This window comes from Podarcis gaigeae (genome assembly GCF_964106915.1).
Source record: "Podarcis gaigeae genome assembly, chromosome: 2".
In the NCBI taxonomy this organism is placed as follows: domain Eukaryota; kingdom Metazoa; phylum Chordata; class Lepidosauria; order Squamata; family Lacertidae; genus Podarcis; species Podarcis gaigeae.
In genome coordinates this window covers 118267853-118291904 of record NC_139679.1, presented here as the reverse complement: position 1 = coordinate 118291904, position 24052 = coordinate 118267853, and the positions used below count along the sequence as shown (strand labels likewise).

The 24052-nt window shown below is 48.3% G+C and overlaps 1 protein-coding gene across 1 annotated transcript; it reads left to right on the top strand.

The window, feature by feature from the left end:
* The first annotated feature begins 700 nt into the window (after positions 1-700).
* Positions 701-23763, top strand: LOC310835866 (uncharacterized protein). Its single transcript, XM_083720855.1, has 9 exons — positions 701-1443; positions 3332-4090; positions 6373-6484; positions 7179-7939; positions 8417-8484; positions 14790-15525; positions 16853-17428; positions 19186-19303; positions 21529-23763. Exons 2-9 carry the CDS (start codon positions 3368-3370, stop codon positions 22443-22445), a joined length of 4011 nt encoding a protein of 1336 aa, XP_083576981.1. The 5' UTR covers positions 701-1443; positions 3332-3367; the 3' UTR covers positions 22446-23763.
* Positions 23764-24052: the final 289 nt, after the last annotated feature.

Below are 24052 nucleotides of genomic sequence, written 5' to 3'. Positions count from 1 at the left end.
TGCCTGGAGTGAACAGACTACACTGAGTAACTGCAGCCAGGCCTTAACTTCCTGGCCAGACCTTGGAGCATGAAAGGGAGGCTTGATCTCTGGCCTCCCTTTTCCTTGAGCTTTTAAAAAGGAAGGAAGCGGTGAATATCATGTTGGTTTACAGAAAGTGGTTTTGTTAGGTATGGATGAGTTTACAAATAGCTGATAGACGTGGAATTGAAAGCTCTTTATTTCATTTCTTCTTTTTCTCCCATTATTTCTTCTCTCTCTTTCGCTTTCCCCTCGTTTTCTCTATTTTCCTTTCCTTTTTCCGTTTTTTATGTCACCGTTTGTGCTTTTATCTAGATTAGAACTTTTTTTAAAAAATGAAATAAGCACCTTTATGTCATGCTAGGATAGAATCATAGAATCCTAGAGTTGGAAGAGACCACAAGGGCCATCGAGTCCAACCCCCTGCCAAGCAGGAAACACCATCAGAGCACTCCTGACATATGGTTGTCAAGCCTCTGCTTAAAGACCTCCAAAGATGGAGACTCCACCACACTCCTTGGCAGCAAATTCCACTGTCGAACAGCTCTCACTGTCAGGAAGTTCCTCCTAATGTTTAGGTGGAATCTTCTTTCTTGTAGTTTGGATCCATTGCTCCGTGTCCGCTTCTCTAGAGCAGCAGAAAACAACCTTTCTCCCTCCTCCATGTGATGAAGTGTGTGTGTGTGTCTTCAGGCCCTGGAAGCAAATTTGGCCTTCCAGTCCTCTCTGACCGTCAGGACTCTTCCCAGACTGCACCCCACTGTGGACATGCTGGTCCACGACGGCAAATGGGGGACTGCCCCACCAGTGCCAGGTGGCCCCCACCTCTCTGCCTTCTTCCTTGCAACCAAGCCAAAGAGAACCGCTGTCTGTCGGTTTCCTCCTCTCAGTGTTGCCCCTTGCGGAATTCAGCAGGTAGGAGGATGGGGGCAACCCTAGAATTGGTTGGCTCTGCCTGCCACTGCCTCTCTGGCGCCACCTACTGTTGGGCTCCTCGGCTTCCGCCCTACCAGACCCAGCGGGCACCAGCCACCTTTGAAACTAGCCTACCAGTCGAGAGGTGAAGCTTTCATTCATTCCCCAGTCCGCTCTTGCCCCAGGCCCCGCCCACCATTGACACGTGGCCCCCGGAAGGCTGCCCAGAAGGGAATACGGCCCTCGGGCTCCCCACCCTGTAAAAGGGAAACCCGCTTATCCGACCGTCTGCAAATGCATCAAAGGGTTAAAGTGACCGAGTGCTTGGTTTGCTAGAGGGGCCAAATAAAGTGCTGTTGTTTTTTTTTGGCTGGATGGAAAACACTCGAGGTTTTTTCCCTGTTGGGGGTGGGGTTCGGATTTGAATTCGCCTGCAGAAAAAAAACCCAAAACCAACAAAAAACAGGAGGAGGAAGGAAGGAAAAAAAGATCTCAGTGCGTGGAGAGGTGAGTTGCAGGAGGGCAGAGGCGGATCTCCAAAGGTGGTGTGCGCAGAAGAAGATGAAGTGACTTTTTGGGGGGGTTGGGGGAAGGCAACGCATCTCCAGCCCCTTTGATCCCGGGAGGTCTAACTCTGACCCCAGCCAAATCCCTCGCGCCCATTTCCTTCCACATCAGAGAATGGATCCTCCACGCAGTAACGCTTTTCTTTTCAGGAAGGTGGAGGTGTTTTTGTTTTTGCAATGCAGGGAAATGGAGTAGCGGGGGCGATAGATCTGGCCAGTGATTTTTCCTTCAAAAATGTTTAGGTGCAGGGGTACTCATAGTGAAATACTGCCCCTCAATGAGGCCAAACTTAGATTCACCAAATGTTTAGGGGGTATGCGTACCCCTGCGTACCCCCAGGAAAAAAACACTGGATCTGGTTCCATGAGGAGACACATCCCCAAACACACACACACACACACACACACAGAGAGAGAGAGAGGAAGCTGTTTTATCATTGAGTCAGACCATTGGTCTGTCAAGCTCAAGGCCGCCTACACTGACCAGCAGCAGCATTCCAGGGTTTTAGGTAGGAGGGAAGGTGTCTCTCCTGGGATTAGAACCCGGGACCTTCTCTGCTTCTAAACTGCGACCCCCTTCACAGCAAGGCAGCGCCTTCCGCGCTCCATTCTATCCTTCCACCCTCCGCAACACTCTGCCAGCATTCCATGGCTACTGAGCATGCTCAGTTCTCCTGGGCTGTCTTTTTTTGGGGGGGGGTTCCCCCCTTAAAGTCCCCCCCTACTTTGTAAATCTTGGCGTTTCCCCGAGGATACTCCGCTCTTGTGAGCACGTTTAAGCACGTTGAATTGCATGTCTGGGTTCCTACCCTCTTTTTTTGGCTTTTAATTGATTTTCTCTGTTTATTTTTTTAATTTTATTTCATGATTGTAAAAAGCAACAGCCTCAAAGCGTTTTGCATAAAAGTTGAAAGGATAAAATTTCCGCCGAGGAAAATGTATAGCGATAACGAAAGATGTTCAAAAAGTTAAAACGACAGTGGATGAAAAAGAGATTTAAGACTGGTGTCAACTTTCTAACTTCCTTAAGTTGCTTCGATACTTTCCAGGGGTAGAAAGTTAGGATAAATTTCTTTGGTGGACAGGAAATGCACTTTAAATGTGCTTTAAGAGTATGGTGCGCACACACCCTCAGCTCACCCATTCAAGGATACTCCATTCCGCTTGTGGTTTCACTCTCCCCACCCCCTCAGTGTATCATAACCACGCCAAATGCTCAGTCTCTATTGAGATGTTTTCGGGAAGATCTTCCCCGCCCCCTACTTTTGGGAACCTCTGCGTTTCCCCCAAGCCTGCTGATGGCTCACGTCTTTGGGTGGGTGGGCCAACTTTTGCCTCTCTAGGTCAGGCACATTCTGTGTGAACAACTAGCCTCGAGTCTTCCATATGCCTGGACACTTATGCCCTGATAATAAAGGGTTTGTTGATCTAGCCTTTGTGGGGAAAGGATCCTGGCTCTGGGGTCTCCAGAGATATTGCGGCTGATTCCTTTTCCGTGGGACCAGGGGCTGCAGGGTTGGTCAAACTTCTAAGCCAGGGGTTAGCAAACTTTTTCAGCAGAAGGGCTGCAGCTCAGTGGTAGAGCATTGCTTTGCTTTGTCATTAAGTTGTATCCCTTCCCCAGAATTCAACAGGGAGGAGGATGGGATGGGATTAAAAAAAATAATCAAAATTAGTTGTCTCCTTCTCCCACTGGCTCTGGGATTATGAGAGGATTATGGGAAAGTGAAGGCAGCCATCTTGCAAAGGCTGCACCTACTATGGGCTCCTTGCCTTCTGCCAAAGCAGCCACCACAGCCAATACTGTATATATTTTGGTTTTAATCTAGAGAAGCTTCTATACAAGAGTTTAACTCTGGGATGAGATGGAGGAGCAAGCGAGTCATAGGCAAAAGGCTGTCTTGCAAAGTGACAGAGAAGCTTCTGATGTCCTCCAGGCTGTGATTATCGGAGAAGATCTGCAGAGAATCCCAGAAGTTCAGATCAAGGAGGAACCAAGTGATGGGCAGCTGCAGCACTGGGAAACCCAGTGGCAGGACTTCCTGAAGAAAGTGGAGGTTTCTCAGTTAGGCTGGGCACCACAGCTGGAGGAGCCCACCCCCTGGGACGACGCCAAGGCCTTCTTCGCCTCCTTCGAGCAAGTGGCCCAAGCCTGCCGGTGGCCCAAGGTGGAGTGGGTGGCCCGACTCCTGCCGGCCCTCCGGGGAGAAGCCGAGCAGGCCTTTAGCAGGCTGGAGGCCGGAGACAGAGAGGATTATGGGAAAGTGAAGGCGGCCATCTTGCAAAGGGACGCCATCGGTAGAGAGAAACTGCGCCAACACTTCCGGGGCTTCTGCTACCAGGAGGCTGAAGGTCCCAGAGGGGCCTACACCCGACTCCAGGAGCTTTGCTCCCGGTGGCTGAAGGTGGAGAGGCACACCAAGGAGCAGATCCTGGAGCTGCTGATCCTGGAGCAGTTCCTGACCGTCCTTCCGACGGAGATCCAGAGCAGGGTGAGGGAGTGCGGCCCGGAGACCTGCTCCCAGGCGGTGGCCCTGGCCGAGGACTTCCTCCTGAGGCAGCAGCCGACCAAGCGATGGGAAGTGCAGGTGAGAGTGTTTCATCCTTGTACAAACAGCAAGCAGTGGGGGCCATTGATGGCCTAAGGGCCACACTCCCTTCTAGGGGGCCACATGTTTGTATAAGAAGCTGCAAGTCAGCTATGCCAGAATTGAAGGTTGCTACACATACAACCATAGGGATGCGGGTGGCACTGTGGGTAAAACCTCAGCGCCTAGGACTTGCCGATTGTCAGGTTGGCGGTTCGAATCCCCGCGGCGCGGTGTGCTCCCGTTGCTCGGTCCCAGCGCCTGCCAATCTAGCAGTTCGAAAGCACATCAAAGTGCAAGTAGATAAATAGGGACCGCTTACTAGCGGGAAGGTAAACGGCGTTTCCGTGTGCTGCTCTGGCTCGCCAGAGCAGCTTCGTCACGCTGGCCACGTGACCCGGAAGTGTCTGCGGACAGCGCTGGCTCCCGGCCTCTTAAGCGAGATGGGCGCACAACCCCAGAGTCGGACACGACTGGCCCATACGGGCAGGGGTACCTTTACCTTTACCTTTACACATACAACCAGACGAGCAAGAGAGAGCGTTGCAGTTCAAGGACACATTTCATCCAGGAGGGGGGAAACAGAGGAGAGGATATGGTCTGAGAAGAGTCCCAAGGGCCAAGTTGAGAGACCTGGCGGGCCACAGGCTTGTGGGAACGTTTATATAATTTAGCAGATCCCCTGTTTGAGTTTATGCAGCAACAAGCGGGTTACTACCTCGTTTGAGTCCTGTCAATAATTATACCTTTCTGGTTGATAATCCCTTTCTGTCCCTCTTAAAGAAAACACACATGAATCCGAATCATATTAACATAAACTATTGTACTATCCAGGGATGCGGGTGGCGCTGTGGGTTAAACCCCAGAGCCTAGGACTTGCCGATCAGAAGGTCAGCGGTTCGAATCCCCGCAACGGGGTGAGCTCCCGTCGCTTGGTCCCTGCTCCTGCCAACCTAGCAGTTCGAAAGCACGTCAAAGTACAAGTAGATAAATAGGTACCACTCAGGCGGGAAGGTAAACGGCGTTTCCGTGCGCTGCTCTGGTTCGCCAGAGCAGTGGTTTAGCAGTCTAGCCCTCTTCCCAGTCAACTATGGGAATTGTAGTTCTGTGAGGCAAATATGGGTCTCGCCCAACAACTGTCGGCACCCCTAATAAACTACAGCCCCCAGAATTCTTTGGGGAAACCAGGACTGTTTAAAGTGGTACTAAAGCACTTTAAACATATGGTTTGAATTGTGTCAGAGTTACCTTTGCCCTAGCCGGTGCCAACTGAAATTTAGAAGAGGCGGCCAAGAGGCGCAGAGCCTCTTTCCTGTTTCCCTCTGGCTTCCTGTCTCGCCCCACAGATGTTGATGGACCGGAGGGTTAGCAAATAGTCAGGCCAGAGGGAGCTGCAGTCCAATGACAGCTGGAGACCCAACGATTGAAGGACATTTATTCCATATACAACACAGGTGGGGGAGCTCAGCCTTGTGGGATATACAGCTGTCAATCAAGTCCAACATTCCAAGAGAGGACTAACTGCCTTTATGTGGCAAGCAGTTTTGTCAGTTGGTCTGTTGCTTGGTTTCTGCAAGGAGTGCTAACTGCTCAGATGCAGAACCTGAAACTGTTCTTAACCTGAAGCACCACTTTAGCTAATGGGGCCTCCCGCTGCTGCCGCACCGCCGGATCACCATTTCTCTTCTCATCCTGAAGCAAAGTTCTTAACCTGAGGTACTATTTCTGGGTTAGCGGAGCCTGTAACCTGAAGCATATGTAACCCGAGGTACCACTATATATAGTTTATCTGTTATGTAACCTAAGCCTGCCTTCAGGAACAACTTTGTAAACCTGAATAAATCTGATAGTAAAGTAAAGGTGAAGGGACCCCTGACCATTAGGTCCAGTCGTGGCTGACTCTGGGGTTGCGGCGCTCATCTCGCTTTATTGGCCGAGGGAGCCGGCGCACAGCTTCCAGGTCATGTGGCCAGCATGACTAAGCCACTTCTGGAGAACCAGAGCAGCGCACGGAAACGCCGTTTACCTTCCCGCCGGAGCGGTACCTATTTATCTACTTGCACTTTGATGTGCTTTCGAACTGCTAGGTTGGCAAGAGAAGGGACTGAGCAACGGGAGCTCACCCCGTCATGGGATTCGAACCACCGGCCTGCTGATCAGCAAGCCCTAGGCTCTGTGGTTTAGACCACAGCACTACCCGCATCTCTGTCTGGTACTTGTACCTCAGCATATAGTCCTGTCTCCCTGCTCTTAAAAAAAAAGGATCCTTGTTTCTTTTTCAGGAGCTGGCAAAGTTTGAGGAGGTGGTGGTGTGCTCTGTGAAGACTGAACCATCTCCCTCCAGCCCTGTGGAAATGAAGAAAACCAAGCAGGATCTGGGTGCTGGGGTGCTGGGTAAGTCTAATTTCTCCTGCTCCTGGATTCCAGGGACCACAGTGCGAAATATAGCTTCAATATTTTAAGAAGTGTCCAGGCAAAACTTACTGAAGTATATAGTGGAAGATTTTCTTTTTTTAATTGTGTTGTTTGATCACTGATGTGTTTGTGGCCATGGGCTCCTTTGGGAGCGAGGTTAGAGGTGGAATAAATAATTTGATGATAGATAAGTTGAGAGTATTTCAGGAGTTCTACCAAGAGTTATATTCAGCAGGTAACAATTCTATGGGGAAGATGAAAGAATATATTGAGGCACACTGAGAGATAAAGCTGGAAAGTAGAGATAGAGAGATTATGGAACAACCAATTTCAGAAAAAGAAATAGAGAAAGTTATAGAGAAGCTAAAAGGGGGGAAAGCCCCAGGAGCAGATGGATTGGGAACAGAATAAAGTATTAAAAAATATATTGATTCCTAAAATAAAAGTATTATATAATTCAGTAATAGAGGGTGAAAGGATCCCTCCATCGTGGGAACAATCAATAATTACCTTAATTCCAAAACCAGGAAAAGATTTGAAGGACCCAGGATCATAGGCCGATATTCTTAATAAATCAAGATGCTAAAAAAAAGTGGAATAAAAAATATATATTCTGCTGTCAGTTCTGTTAATTTGGTCCCCCCCCCCACCTTTTTTTTTTTCATTCTGAAAGGCTATGTGCAGCAGAGCAAAGGTGGAGAGAAAATTCTGGAGTCTTCTGAGCCTGAGGCGTTCCACAGGAGAGCAACTGTGACCGTTTCCCTGGCTGAGGAGGTGGGCAAAACGGGCAGGAGCCAACATACCCCAAAGAGGCAACAAAGAAACCGCCAGAGGAATCGGGCAGGAGGATCCGTTCCTGGCGTGGCAGACGAGGCCCTTGGCAAACGCCTTTCAAGGCCTAAAGAACAACCCTGCGCCATTCCAGAGGGAGGTTTCGGCAAAGACTCCAGGCTTGGCCAACTTGAAAGAACCCAAAATGGCGGGGGACAAGTTCAGGACGCCGGGGAGAGCCCTCTTCTGAGACCTGAGAAGTCGCGCATGTGCTCTTACTGCGGGAAAGCCTTCTGCGAGATCGCCCACATGAGGGCCACACACTTCGAGAAGAAGCCATTCCAATGCTCAGCGTGCGCGAAGTGCTTCAGCCGCAACTCGCTGCTCCTCAAGCACGAGAGGACGCACGATGGGGAGAAGCCGTACACCTGCTCCACGTGCGGGAAGAGCTTTGTGTACAGCTGGAACCTCATTAAGCACAAGAAGAAGCACACGGGCGAGAGGCCCCACAAGTGCTCGGCGTGCGGGAAAACCTTCTTCGAGCGCTCAGACCTCGTGCGGCACGAGAGGACTCACACGGGAGAGAAGCCCTACAGATGCTCCTACTGCTGGAGGCGATTCAGCCAGCAGTGGCTCCTGATGAAACATGAGAAAACCCACATGGCATAGAAACCTCTACAGGCCGAGGAAATGATATCTGAAGGGGCTGCCTCCTTCTCTGTGCACCTTTGGGTGCTGACCTTGACGGGGGGGGGCGCCTTGGTAGCTCCACACCCTCAGAGGTTTTTGAGCGGAGGGCGGTGGCTCAGAAGAGGGTTTTCTCTCTGACATCCCTAAGCTGCAGAGTTCCCCCACTGTGGGGTTGTGTCTGAGGACACGATTACATAGCTTTTGCCACTCGACGGAGACACCCCTTTTTTTCTATGGCTTTCAGCATCCGATATTTTTATATATAAATAGATACAGGATCCAGCTTTTTCTCTTTGCGGGAATTTACTTCAACTGGTTTTGAAATGTGTGTTTCTCAGGCGAGAACCAGCAATGGGGAACCTCCGGCCCAGACAGGAGGCGCTGTAAATAGGCCAGCAGGAGGTTTGCAGGCCCCTGCCAATTGCCTGATCGTTGGCACCTGCTGTACAGCCCTTTGCGAGCCCCAACGGCAAACTGCTGGTGGTTGGGGCTCCGCAAGCACAGGCAACGCATCTGTGGCAATGCTGCTTTCTCCTGCAACAGAGCAAGGGGAACCTCTCGCCTTTCAGATGTTGCTGGACCCCCAACTCCCATCATCCCTGACCACATGACCTGCTGGCTGCCAGAGCTGATGGGATTTGGAGTCCATCTGGAGGGTCACAAATTCCCTCTTCCCTAGGAAAGTTTGGGAACTTGGTGATGATGAAATGATGAAACCGGTCCCCATCTCTGATCAATATTGAATGTATTGTCCAAGGATCAACTTCCCTTTTCTATTCTTCCTTCTCTTGTTCCTCCCTCCCTTCCTGTTCTAACTCTGCTGGGAGAGCCACAGACCCATTGCACTGGGTAGGTAGTAGCTCTGAACGTTATTCCTACGGAAGCTGAGCGAGGAGTCTCCTGCCTTTCCTGGAACTAGCCGGGGGTGAGCGGAGGATGTTTGGGGATTGTTGATGGGAGGGAGGGACCAGAGTCGAAGCAGCTGGGAAGGGGGGCGCAGGAGGGGTTCACTTGGGTGGGAGTCACCTTACGAGATGGTTTAATTCTCATCGCATGCATTTCGGATTTCGGGTTACTGGGATCTCCCCCCGCCCCACCCCCCATACAATCGCCCCTCAAATAAATTGTTTATTCTGGGTGATTATTGGTGAAATTCCTGCTAAAAGGACTTGGACTTTTACCCTATCCCACAGGTTCGCAGTGCTGTTAGTACCCCAAGACCACGGCAGCGTTTTAGGGGAGCCATTGTTGGGGATTACAGTGGTGCCTCGCTAGACGAAAAGAATTCGTTCTGCGATTCTCTTCGTCTAGCGTTTTTTTCGTCTTGCGAAGCAAGCCCATTGACAGCTTAGCGGATTAGCGCTACAGCTGTCTAGTGGATTCTAGCGATCAGCTGTTAAGCGGCTTATCAGCGGAACAGCTGATAAGTGGCTTAGCGGCTTAGGAAAAGGGCGAAAAAAGCGAAAAAAAACCGCGGGGGGACGCAAGAAATTCATTTTGCGAAGCGCCTCCAAAACGGAAAACCCTTTCGTCTAGCGGGTTTTCCGTCTTGTGAGGCGTTCGTCTTGCGGGGCACCACTGTACTAGATCGTAGTTTTTGAGACGCTGCTGCCCGTTTTCACGTCCTGGTATTGCCTTAGAAAGCTGATGCTGGACCGGGCAACGCGTCTTTCCTGTAAATGTCATTTGCTCTTAAGCGTGTGCAGAGTGCCTTCTCTTTCCATTGAGTATGTACCATCGTATGTATCGCTGTTACTGTGAAGGTGTTTTTGCTTCTGACTTAGTACCACTTCCTTATCTCCATGGAGTTTATGTCACACACTTTTACCGCTGCTTTTTGTAAGCTACTCTGGTGTCCCTTTAAGCTAAACAGCAACATACAAATGCTTTAATGTAAAAAAAATGGCATTCCAGTGCAGGTATCACATCTCCTGATGGTGATTTTTTCAAGCTCAGATGGAACCATTAGTTGTGCAGTAACAGTGCAAAATGGAATGGAGTTTCTAATCTACAACATTAAAATATCATAAAATATTTTCAAAAGGATAAGAAGTAAAATAAAGAAATGGTCCAATTCTGTGTAACTGAGAACTGAATAAATTATCACTGTAGATTTAAACAGGGCAGCAAATAGAAATAGTTTCCCCTCTCTGGTGTTCAACACCTGATTTTATGAGATTGAAACAAGTGCTTGTATGATATGTTAGCATACAAACAAAAAATATTGAGATGTCTTTCTTGTGACTCCTGAATCTCAGGTTGATTTTATCAGTCTGTATTTGCACATAAAAAAAACAAAACCATCTAGCTGGAGGGGATTTTTGGTAGGGAGAGGCAGGCATTCAAATTGCTTTGATGAGTCACTTCGCTTTGGGTGAGTCTGTTCATTATTATGCCACTATTTTTAATGAGTTCTTTATGTATATAAGGGATGCGGGTGGCTCTGTGGGCTAAACCACTGAGCCTCTTGGGCTTGCCAATCAGAAGGTCGGCGGTTTGAATCCCCGCAACGGGGTGAGTTCCTGTTGTTCGGTCCCTGCTCCTGCCAACCTAGCAGTTCGAAAGCACGTCAAAAGTGCAAGTAGATAAATAGGTACCGCTCTGGCAGGAAGGTAAACGGCGTTTCTGTGCGCTGCTCTGGTTCGCCAGAAGCGGCTTAGTCATGCTGGCCACAAGACCTGGAAAAACTGCAGACAAACGACGGCTCCCTCGGCCTGTAAAGCGAGATGAGCGCCGCAACCCCAGAGTCGTCTGCGACTGGATTTAACCATCCAGGGGTCCTTTACCTTTTTTATGTATATGATCACTGAGATTATTTCCATTGTGTTTTACTGCTCATGGTGTACTGTAGACCAATGATTCTCCACCCACCCATTACTAATCCCCCGTTGAGCACTGTATATCAATAAAATATTTAATTTGCTTCAGCTAGTTTGGAGTCTGTTGTCTTTGTCACTGGTTCAGCTGAGGTGCATAGTGAACCCAGATTAACCCAAGAATGTGGTCGAGTCTGCAAAAAAGATGGACCGGGTATCTTCCACAGCCGATAGCCAAACACATTTAAGCTGAAACAAAAAAAATTCCTTCCAGTAGCACCTTAAAGACCAACTGAGTTAGTTCTTGGTATGAGCTTTCGTGTGCATGCACACTTCTTCAGATAAGTTGATGGACTTCCATTTCATGCGGCTCAATGTGGTGCCTTCCATAGTTCCAGTTACAGATAGGTAGCCGTGTTGGTCTGCCATAGTCAAAACAAAAAAAATTCCTTCCAGTAGCACCTTAAAGACCAACTAAGTTAGTTCTTGGTATGAGCTTTCGTGTGCATGCACACTTCTTCAGCTACTGGAAGGATTTTTTTTTTGTTTTGACTATGGCAGACCAACACGGCTACCTATCTGTAACTGGAACATTTAAGCTGGAAAGAGTTCTGTGGCAAACTAAAAATCCTGAACACCAACTTGAGAATGGATCAGGAGCTGTAGTCATATTTCAGTTGTGTTGCAGTGACAAATTATCCTTCCCAGTTTACCCCCACCATGCCAAAGTGGAAAACTCAGTGTCTGCAAGTTTTAGCATCATGGGAGATAAAAATGTCTCCATTTGTTTTCTCCATGCTACGCTTACACCTCTTTCATGTCCCCTCTTTCTTGCCTTTTCTCTGAATTAAAAAGCCCCAAATTTTCTAATGTTTCCTTATAGCAGAACTGCTCCATCCTCTTGATTAATTTTAAAATGCATTTTTTTAAAATACAAAAACTGCAGCAGCAAGCTTAATCCCCAAAGAGGCACTTCCCTCTCTTGCACATGATGCGAAACCTGCCTGCATCATATTAAAAAAAAAAACACACAGGAAGAAAGCTTGTCTTTTGCTTCAGAATTCTTGGGGGGTGGGGCGTATTCATAAGCAAACTTATGCAAATGTTATCAGGCAGCTAACTGGTTAAGGATGGACTCCTCTACATGCAAAAGGAAGTTGGGGGGCGCATTTGGAACTCCAAGACACCTGTGGGCATCACAAAATAGCCAGCAGAAAAACTGGCAACCCCAGTGCCCCCCGCCTGAAAAAAACAGGCAAAACCTACACACCAAAACACAAAATCTGGGCAAAAAAAGTTGTTGTAAAGTGCCCCAATAAGTAGTAGTAGTAGTAGTAGTAATATTTCTATGCTGCCTATCTGACTGAGTTGCCCCAGTGATTCTGGGTGGCTCCCAGCAATTTATAAAACCACAGTAAAGCATTACACATTAAAAACTTCCCTATACTGTACAACATTAATTCTAGGCTTTGGTGGTCATTAGGCCCAATCCTTGCTCAGTGCAGGATCCTAGACTGTTGATCCAGCACACTTAGAGATCCGCAGAGTTTGCGCAATTTGCACGTGACAGACCTCAGCAACTCAGCATTTTGGCTAATCTACTTTGTTTGTTGTTTAGTCATTTAGTCGTGTCCGACTCTTTGTGACCCCATGGACCAGAGCACGCCAGGCACTCCTGTCTTCCACTGCCTCCCGCAGTTTGGTCAAACTCATGCTGGTAGCTTCGAGAACACTGTCCCACCATCTCATCCTCTGTCGTCCCCTTCTCCTTGTGCCCTCCATCTTTCCCAACATCAGGGTCTTTTCCAGGGAGTCCTCTCTTCTCATGAGGTGGCCAAAGTATTGGAGCCTCAGCTTCAGGATCTGTCCTTCCAGTGAGCACTCAGAGCTGATTTCCTTCAGAATGGAGAGGTTTGATCTTCTTGCAGTCCATGGGACTCTCAAGAGTCTCCTCCCGCACCAGAATTCAAAAGCATCAATTCTTCGGCGATCAGCCTTCTTGATGGTCCAGCTCTCACTTCCATAAGGATCCTAGACAGATAGATGTAAAACCTAGGATGGAAACGCCCAACAACTTAGTGGAAGAGCATAATCTTTGAATGCAGACGTTTCAATAGCATCTCCATAGGGATGAAAGCGCCACCCGACCTGAAACCCAGGACAGCACTGCCAGTCAGTGCAGACGTCCTGATTTGACTCGGAAGAAGGCAGGTTCGTCTGCTTCCAAGGGAGGACAGCTCCTCCCAGATTTTCCCCCCACGGCAATCTGCCCTTTCCCGGCGATTCCCACCCATTTGGCTCCAGCCTTGCTGCAGCTGAGGCGCAGGAAGCCAGCCTGCTCTCAGAATTATAGAACTGTAGAAAGGGACCCCCGGGGGTCATCTAGTCCGACCCCATTGCTCCCACCTCTGTACTGCGGGGGGGCTGGACTAGATGACCCCCGGGGACCCCTCCCAAACGTCTTACGATTCTCTGATTCTGCGCAAGAGGCCCCTTCGCAGCCATAGGGGGAAAAGGACGTTTCCCGGAGCAAGAGCTCAAAAGGGGTTAAACCAACCGAGCTTTGCTTCCTAGAAAAGACAGCAGAGAGGGAGGGGGGTGAGATGAGGATTTATGGGGCGGGGGGAGCAGGCAGAGGGTCTTTTCCTGTCGGGGGAGGAGGGGGCGCCTGGGAAGATCCTTTTTCCCCTGCAAGAAGAAGAAAGAGTGTGCAGCATGGAGGGGTGAGCATGGAGGGGCTGCAGGGAGAGGGGGCGGAGGAGGAAAGGGGCACCCCATAGCTCCCCCCTCCCCACCCTTCGGATCCTGGCACGGCAGGATCCTTCCCACTCAGCTCCTTCCAGATCAGGGAAAGGAGGCAGGACCCCTCTATGGAAGGAAGAAAATATATAGGTACAGATGCAGATCTATACCTAGGTAAAGTGGGTCATCTAGCATTGTATTGTCAACACTGGCTGGCAGCAGCTCTCCAGGGTTTCCGGCAGGGGGAATTCCCATTCATTATCAACATTCACGAGAGAGATGATAGATAGATAGATAGATAGATAGATAGATAGATAGATAGATAGATAGATAGATCCTCTTGAATATGGTATAGTGCTTTTTTTCTTTAAAAATGTTAAGGGGTACTCACATTTTGACTCCAGAAAATCACCATTTTATAGTTCAAATCAGGAAAAATACAGTAAATGGACAAAAGTACATAGATTCACAAAATGTTTAGGGGTATGCCTGCATCCCCCCAGAAAAAGAGCACTGTGTGTGTGTGTACACCAAACGTTCCTGTTCACCCAGGCATTTGATGGCTGAAAAGATGCTGCTCCTCACAGCCTTGAAATTATTATCTGATATGTTTGTGTGTGTAAAATCTGTGAGGATGGCTCACATGTGACTCTTTAATAGTATTTTAGGTGTGCTTAGGTTGGTTTTTTTAGATGCTCAAAACGTTTTGATTGTTATCTTGGATTGTTTGCTGTTGTTTGTGGCCCCGGGCTCCTTTGAAAGGAAAGGCGGAAATTTAATACATACAGAGAAGAAAAAGGACCAGGGACCAGGACATTTTCACTGGGGTACGGTTGCAAAGGCTTCGTGCACACCACACATTCAAAGGACACTGTTTCCCCCCCCCCAAAAAAAATAATAATAATCCTGGGAAATGTAGTTGCATAGGTACAGTTCCCAGCACTCCTAACAAACTACAGTTCCCAGGATTATTGAGGGGAAGACATGTGCTTTAAATGTATGGTGTGGACTTAGTCTCTCCTTTATTAGTAGGTGATAGTATTAAAACTACAAAAGAGTAAAAACAAATGCAGATTTTTTCAGTATAACTTGCATGCAGTTACCATTTTTTAGCATGTGCAAGTGGCTGCAATATTAGAGCTCTCTGTTCTCTTGTGAATGCATCTTCTCTTTTGTTTCTACCCTTTTCATTCTCTAGGCAGAAGCTCAGGATGCCTATCGATTTGTTCTAGAATTGTCCGTAACATGCCCTCACATTTGTGAAGCCGCTCGAGAATGAAAATGGGGAATCAGGACACCACAGGCGACACATTGCGGGAGGCGCCAGGGAGAAAAGGGAAAAGCAGAGGTTTCCTCCAGGATGGGAACCTCAAGGAATTATTGCATAGGTTTCCAGGAGGGCAAGTGAAGGAGGAGCCAGGCGAGGAGCCGACAGAAGCCCCATGGCAGGAGCTCCTGAAGAAAATGGAGTTGCCTCAGTCCGAGTGGGAGAAGCCACAGTTGCCCGAGGAGCCGCTGGACGATGCAAAGTCTTTCCTGGCCTCTTTCGAACGAGTGGCCAAAACCTGCCGGTGGCCCAGGGAAGAATGGGCGGCCCGAATCCTGCCGGCCCTCACGGGAGATGCTGAGCAGGACTTCAGTGGGCTGGAAGGCAAAGACAAAGAGGATTATGGGAAAGTGAAGGCGGCCATCTTGAGAGCGGAGGCCAAGAAGAGGGAAGAGCAACGTCAATGTTTCAGATGCTTCTGCTACCAGGAGGCCGAGGGGCCCAGAGGGACGTACCTACGACTCCGGGGACTTTGCTACGGGTGGCTGAAGGTGGAGAGGCTCTCGAAGGAGCAGATCCTGGAGCTGCTGATCCTGGAGCAGTTCCTGAGCATCCTGCCGCCCGAGATGCAGGGCTGGGTCAAAGAACAAGGTCCAGAGGCTTGTCCCCAGGCGGTGTCGCTCGCAGAGGATTTCCTACTGAGGCCACGAGAGGCCAAGGGGCAGGAGAAACAGGTGACACCCATGGGTTGCAATGTTTGTGTGCGGCATAAAGCTATTTTTAAAATATTTCTTACTACTACATTACTCCTGCCATGGTCGAAGGCAGTATGTTTCTGAATGCCAGTTGCTTGAAGCCACAAGTCATGCTTGGGGGTGTCTGGCTAGCCATTGTGATAACAGGATAGAATCAAAGAATCACAGAATTTTTTATTTTTTTTATTCAAAATTATAACAAGACCTATTATCCAAAAACATATCCTTATTCCCCCCCCCATTTTTTCTCTCTCCCACACAGAACTCCCACCCCACCCCCCGACTTCCCTCAGTTCCAAGTCTTTGGTTTCTCTAATAATGCTGTTTTCTGCATGTTACAAAGTTGTATAGATCCTCAGTAAAAAAATTATCAGTAAAAAAATTGTGAATGTTTATTCAAAACCTGCCAAGGGGTCCTGTTCGCTTTGTTGCGTCTTCAAATACTTTGTAAAGGGTTCCCATTCATCCTTTAAAGTCACAGTTATCCTTGTCCCGTAGCTTATATGCCAGTTCTGCATAATCCATCAATTTTTCTTGCCATGATTCTTTAGTTGGGATTTCTTCAGTCTTCCATCCTTGTGCTACCAGAACTCTCGCGGCCGTTGTCGCATACATCACAGAATTTTAGAGCTGGAAGTGACTGCGTGGATCATCTAGTCCAGCCCCCTGAAATATAGGAATCGTATGCCTGACATGAGGACTCAAACCCACAACCCTGAGATTAAGAGTCTCATGCTCTACTGACTGAGCTGTTTAAGGATGACGGACTAGAGGGGTTACTGACATCCTGAACTTATTCAGAAGGGTTTCTTAGTTACGTTTAATTGCGTTGCCCCAAGGTCACCCGGTGAGCTTCATCACTGAGTGACGATTTGAACTCTGGTCCTAGTCCAGTACTCTAACCCAGTGTTTTCCAAACTTGAGTCTCCAGCTGTTTTTGGACTACAATTCCCATCGTTCCTTGCCACTGGTCTTGCTAGCTAGGGACGATGGGAGTTGTAGTCCAAAAACAGATGGAGCCAGTGGCGTAGCGTGGGTTGTCAGCACCCAGGGCAAGGCAAGTAATTTGCGCCCCCTAACCCGTGAATTTGCGCCCCCTAACCCGTGAATTTGCGCCCCCTAACCCTAACCCCCAGGTGTTGCGCCCGGTGCGGCTGGCCCCCCCTGCACCCCCCACGCTACGCCACTGGATGGAGCCCCAAGTTTGGAAAACACTGCCAAGCAACGATGGCTTTGACCCTTAGGTGAATTTCCTTTTTCATCAATATCGAGCCCTATGGCTTGAAATTTCTGTTTTGATTGACAGGTGTCCCTGAAGGTGGTTGAGTCTCCTCACTCAGGCTGGAAAATGCCACAGTGGACGGAGGAGCCCACACCATGGGATGACATGAAGGCCTTCCTGGCCTCCTTTGAGCAAGTGGCCCAAGCCTGCCGATGGGCCCCGGAAGAATGGGCAGCCCGGCTCCTGCCTATCTTCAGAGGAGAAGCCGAGAGGACCTTTAGCAGCCTGGAGGCCGGAGACAAAGGGGATTATGGGAAGGCGAAGGCAGCCATTTTGCGACAGGATGCCATCAGGAGGGAGAAGAGCCGCCAACACTTCAGGCACTTCTGCTACCAGGAGGCCGAGGGGCCGAGAGGGGCTTACTGTAGACTCCAGAAACTTTGTAGAGGGTGGCTGGCCGTCGAAGGACACACCAAGGAGCAGATTCTGGATCTGTTGGTCCTGGAGCAGTTCCTGGCTGTCCTGCCGCCGGAGGTGCAGAGCTGGGTCAGGGGACAGGACCCAGAAAGCTGCTCCCAGGCGGTGGCCCTGGCCGAGGAGTTCCTGCTGAGGCAGCAAGAGGCCGAGAGAGAGGAGAAGCAGGTGAAATTATTTCCCTATGTGCGGCACAAGGCCAGGGAGGAGAGAGAAGTATAGCTTGGGGTTGTTGATGGACTGCGCCTTGTGCCTCGTTTTCCTTGGCTATAATAATAATAATAATAATAATAATAATAATAATAATAATAATAATTTATACCCCGCCCATCTGGCTGGGCTTCCCCAGCCACTCTGGGCGGCTTCCAACAAAATATTAAAATACCAGAATACATCAAACATTAAAAGCTTCCCTAAACAGGGCTGCCTTCAGATGTCTTCTAAGAGTCTGGAAGTTGTTGTTCTCTTTGACATCTGGTGGGAGGGCGTTCCACAGGGAGGGCACCACCACCGAGAAGGCCCTCTGGCTGATTCCCTGTAACTTGGCTTCTCGCAGTGAGGGAACCGCCAGAGGGCCCTTGGAGCTGGACCTCAGTGTCCGGGCTGAACTATGGGGGAGGAGACGCTCCTTCAGATATACTGGACCGAGGCCGTTTAGTGCTTTCAAGGTCAGCACCAATACTTTGAATTGTGCTTGGAAACGTACTGGGAGCCAATGTAGGTCTTTCAAGACCGGTGTTATGTGGCCTCGGCGGCCGCTCCCACTCACCAGTCTAGCTGCCACATTCTGGATTAGTTGTAGTTTCCGGGTCACCTTCAAAGGTAGCCCCACGTAGAGCGCATTGCAGTAGTCCAAGCAGGAGATAACTAGAGCATGCACCACTCTGGCGAGACAGTCTGCAGGCAGGTAGGGCCTCAGCCTGCAAACCAGATGGAGCTGGTAAACAGCTGCCCTGGACACAGAACTGACCTGCACCTCCATGGACAACTGTGAGTCCAGAATGACTCCCAGGCTGCGCACCTGGTCCTTCAGGGGCACAGTTACCCCATTCAGGACCAGGGAGTCCTCCACACCCACCTGCCTCCTGTCCCCCCAAAACAGTACTTCTGTCTTGTCAGGATTCAATCTCAATCTGTTAGCCGCCATCCTTGAAGGCCAAGTTAGGTGCAATGTTTCTTGTGGAAGCACCCGACATTTTTTGTGGAAGCACCCAAGTCTGAAAGGATTGCTCTTATTCTTACTCTTAAGAATAGATAAGAATAAAAGAAAATTATTATAAATTATTTTGGAGGTGGTATTTAATGCCAGTCAGATTAAATCAAATAAACAAGGAATATTCGGTTTTATGTTGGAGGGGATGCCAGGAAACCGGGAATTACGTTCACATGCGGTGGGGGTGTAAATATGTACACTTTTTTTGCCAAAGGGTGTTTAACAGAAATCACTGGGTTAAAGCTGACCGAAAGTCCAGAGGTAGCATTATCATCAATTTACGATGGAGTGGAAGGTTCACAGGCCATGAAGGACTTGCTCACAAATTTATTGACAGCTGCACAAGTTATGATAGGCAGCAAGTGGAAGGGGCAAGCAGAATATAAAATGGAAGAATGTGGGATATAGCTGTTAACGATAAATGAACATGTGTCATTAAGGTAAGACGGGGAATATGCAGGAGAAATTATTTTGAGGAGATATGGAAGGTGTTTGTAGAATTTCTACTGTTAAAACAGAAAGGGGTCAAACCACCACAGGAGGTGTTGAAATTTTGGGAGGTTGGATAGTTCCAATGGAATGGTCTCGGTGGTGGGGTGCACATTTTTATTCTTATTTATTTAAGATTATTTCTTTATTAAAATAAAAATAATAATTAAAAATTAAAAACAGGCTCCATAATGTAAAAAAAAAGAGGGATTGCTCTCTGCTGTTGCAGGTGGCGTTGGAGGAGGAGGAGAAAGATGCAAATTTCTCGGATGCAGGGCAGTCTCCGTGGGACTCCGAAGAGGGGCACCTGTGTGTGGTAATCAAGCAGGAAGTTGAGGATGGAGAGGCCAGTCCGTGTGGTGAGGAGACATTTGCCGTTCTTTGAGCTCAAGTCCTTGCCTGGGTTAAGCTCAGCTGAGGCTCCTCCATACTCCCCGTCCCTGTTTGTAGGCTTCCCTTAGGTATCTGCTTGGCCACTGTGACAACAGGATGCTGAAGTATGATGGGCCTCTGGTCTGATCCAGCAGCCCTTTTCTAACGTCCTTTTCCCGTTGCCAGTTCTGAATGGCTAAGATTCAACTGCCCATATAGAATATCCTATAATTATTCTTATTATTCCTACAGTGTGGTGTAGTGGTTAAGAGCGGTAGTCTTGTAATCTGGGGAACCGGGTTCAAGTCTCCGCTCCTCCACATGCAGCTGCTGGGTGACCTTGGGCCAGTCACACTTCCTTGAAGTCTCTCAGCTCTACTTACCTCACAGAGTGTTTGTTGTGGGGGAGGAAGGGAAAGGAGAATGTTAGCCGCTTTGAGACTCCTGAAGGGGAGTGAAAGGCGGGATATCAAATCCAAACTCTTCTTCTTCTTCTTCTTATTATTATTATTAGAGTCTGAGGGTGTTAGCACTACCAACAGGGCTCCATTTTTTGATCACAGCACACAAGAGGGTCTGTAGGGAAAGAGGTGGTCTAGTCAATGTTATTCTAAAATGTTATTTTAAAATAGTGAGAAAGTATACAACAACAACAACAACAATTTATTATTTATACTCCACCCATCTGGCTGGGTTTCCCCATCCACTCCCAACAGAATATTAAAAACACGATGAAACTTCAAACATTAAGAACTTCGCTAAACAGGGTTGCCTTCAGACGTCTTCTAAAAGTCAAGATAGTTGTTTATTTCCTTGACATCTGACAGGAGGGCGTTCCACAGGGTGGGCGCCACCACCGAGAAGGCCCTCTGCCTGGTTCCTTGGGCTTCACTTTTCACAGTGAGGGAACCATCGGAAGGCCCTCGGTGCTGGATCTCAGTGTCCGGGCTGAATGATTTTATTTCTACTTTTTTTAAAATTTCTACTATATATTTTGGAAAGTTGTTTATCCTCTACCGATCTGGACACATTTGGATATCACAGCCAAATTTTGCGCAAAATTCCTGCAAGGACAGAGCAGGGTGTTGTGCATGGACGCCATCTTGAATCAAGATGGCGGGCTGAACCTTTCAAAACGGCACCTTTTGCATTCCTGAGCAGTGCCAGGTACACAGGCTTCTAGTAAATAAAAATAAAATAAGATTCAACTGCCAATCCAGTCAGCCTGTGTTACATGAAATTGGGGGAGCGGCATCTTTTCCTCGTCTCCACTTATCTGGGAGTAAGTCCTACTGAACGCAACAGGTCTTACCGCTGAGTAGACATGTACAAGATTGCACCCTTAATTTGGTTTTAGGCACTACTTGAATATTCTCAGCTTTTTATTCCATTGTTGTTTGTTGTTGTTTCTCAGGCTGTGCGCACACCATACATTTAAAACTCATTTCCCCCTCTCCAAACCATCCTGGGAACTGTAGTTTGTATCTCTCGCAGAGCTACAATTCCCAGCACCCTTAGCAAACTACAGTTCCTGTGTGCTTCATTGTACTTCATGTTTTACCACTGCTTTGTGCCTTGAGCTCTCTTGGCAGAAGTAAAGATGAGATACAAAAGTTTTAAATTCATAAAATGAAGGCATTTCTCTTCCTCCCAAGAAGACTGAGCTGTGAGAGGAATCGTGGTGGAGGAAGGCCTCGAGGTGGAAGGCAGTCTGAGGTGCTCTCCAGGAGGATTTCAAGAGCTGGCCGAGAGTTGTTTATTTGTTTATATCTTTCTAAAAGCAATGATACCGCTTAGCATAATAAAAATCTCTAAGCAGGTTATGTAGGGATCACCAGTGTTGTGTTTATTGGGCACACGGCACCTTTGAGCCGCCGCTCACCCCGCCACCCTCTTTCCCACTTCCTACCAGGCTGGGAAAAGAGATTTAAACTTCTTCACCCATCCCAGTGCCAAGTCCCATTTGATATTTTCACCACTGCAAGCCAAACTGGTGGGTTCGGGGGCAGGTTAGGCCCCTGTGCTGAGCAATACCCACCTCTGGTTCCAGCCAATAAAAGTTGGTAAGGGTGGGAAATTTGTGGCCTTCAAGAAATGGTTGGGTTTGGCCTCCCATCAACTCAGTATAGCCAAAAGGGAAATAATGGGTCTAATAACTGTTCCAGGTAACCAGTACTTCCACTGGGTAAGATTTCTCTCTTTCTCCCACCAGTAGATATGTGCAAGACTGAAAATGAGGAGGAACCAAGCGAAGTGTCTGTGGAAAGATTTGAGGATGCCGGGAATACGTGCCCCGTGTGTGGGAAAAACTTCAGCTGCAAATCGGACCTTAACAGACACCAGAGAACCCACACAGGAGAGAAACCATTTCGATGCTTTGAGTGCGGGAAGAGCTTCAGTCGGGGCGACTACCTTATTTTGCACCAAAGGCTTCACAGAGGGGAGAAACCCTATAAGTGCTCAGAGTGCGGGAAGGGCTTCTATCGAAGCACGCGCCTTATTTCACATAAGAGAATCCACCTGGCGGAGAAGCTGTATAAATGTTCTGGCTGCAGCAAGAGCTTCTGTGACCAGTCCAGACTTATGCAACATAAGAGGACGCAGCACTCAAGCGAGAGGCCGTATAAATGTTCAGAGTGCGGAAAGAGCTTCATTCGGAAAGCACACCTTACTAGACATCAAAGAATCCACACAGGCAAGATACTATACAAATGCTTAGAGTGTGACAGGAGCTTCAGTTGTAGCAAGCATCTTATTTCACACCAAAGAATCCACACTGGAGAGAAGCCGCATAAATGCCCAGCGTGTGGGAAGAGCTTTAATTTCAGCGGGAACCTTACTTCACACCTGAGAATGCATACAGGAGAGAAACCATTTGAATGCTCGGAGTGCGGGAAGACTTTCAGTCGGAGTGCCCACCTCACCTTACATCAGAGAACCCACACGGGGGAGAAGCCATACAGCTGCTTGGAGTGCGGGAAGAGCTTCAGTCAGAGCAGCAACCTTACTTCCCACCAGAGAATCCACACAGGGGAGAAGCCTTATAAATGCTCAGTGTGTGACAAGAGCTTTGGCCGGGGTGACTCTCTTATTTCCCATCAAAAAACCCACGTGGCAGAAACCATATAAATGCCCAGAGTGTGGAAAGAGCTTTTTGCCAAAAGCACGCACCTTATTTCACACGAGAAAATTTGCAGATGAGGGAGGAACCGCAGGAAAAATGCTGTGCCGTCAATGCTTAGAACTGGGGAACGGCTTTGGCAAAAAGACAACTCTTGCTACACCACAAAGAACGTACAACTCTGAAAACCATCTGCTTGTTCTCATCTGCTCCACTGAAACATACATAGTGAATAAAATTAGAAAAGGTTTATCAATGGATATAACCTTTATTATAGTGTTGAGCAGAGCTTTCCAGACTTTTAACGTTGGTGACACACTTTTTAGACATGCATCCTTTTGTGACACAGTAATTCAGTTTTGCTAGCAAACTGGAGGTTAAACTAACCCCTTTCCAGCCCCGGGAGGAGCCTGGGGAACATCTGTGCGACACAAGTACACACTGCAGCCGACTCACTGAAATATCGCAACACACAGTTTGGAAAGCTCTGGTACAGAGAGAGACAGGACTAGTTTTTGCCTTTCCCAAGGTCTCTTGAAAGCCAAAGAGACACTATATTGCGGCCTAAAGTGATTTGAATTGGGTCATCTGAAATCCTTTAGTTGGGAGGCAAGCCTTAAGTTGGCTGTCCATACTAGATTTGGGCCTCCTGTCCTGGAAACTGAGAACACTGTCATGGAACAAGTATCTACAGTTACTGAGGGTAGGGTGTGTGGGGACCAATATTACAAAGTTCAGGTACCTTTGTGAAAGAGCTTCGCAAGTACGGCACATTAAACAGGTTTTAACAAAGTACGATTAGCCTTGTTCTTGTTGATGGCTGTCTGTGTAGTGATTTGTAGAGCCTACAAGTCTGGGAGGCTCATAAAGGTGAGCTCCCGTTGCTCTGTCCCAGCTCCTGCCAACCTAGCAGTTCGAAAGCACACCAGTGCAAGCAGATAAATAGGTACCACTGCGGTGGGAAGGTAAACGGCGTTTCCTTGCACTCTGGTTTCTGTCTCGGTGTTCCATTAAGCCAGAAGCTGTTTAGTCATGCTGGCCACATGACCCGGAAAGCTGTCTGTGGACAAACGCCGGCTCCCTTGGCCTGAAAGTGAGATGAGCGCTGCAACCCCAGAGTCGCCTTTGACTGGACTTAATCATCCAGGGGTCCTTTACCTTTACCAATCCTTGGAATATGGAAGTAGGAAAAAACTCCTGGAGAGAATTCCTCGAGAGCCACAATCTTTCAAACATTTTCCTTGATGAGTCTGGAGAGCTCGAAAGCTTCCGTATGTTTTGTGACATTTTTGGTTGGTCCTAATAAAAAAGTATGGCTCAGCTGTGGATTTTGGAGTTTTCTCCCAAACGGAAATTATTTCTCTTACCTTCATTCTTACATTTTCATTCCCCACCACCACCCAGGATCCTGTTTCTGTTATCTGGTGGGCAACAATTCCCTGTCCCTGACTTAAAAGAATGGCATAGGATGTATTGTGGAATACCTCTGAGGAGACCCTGGAGAGCAGCTGCCAGTCAGAGTTGGCATCACTAGGCTAGATGGAGCTATGGCCTGGCTCTGCGTAAGGCAGCGGCAGGTGTAACATGCCATATGCACCATCTGTTTAAATTCTAT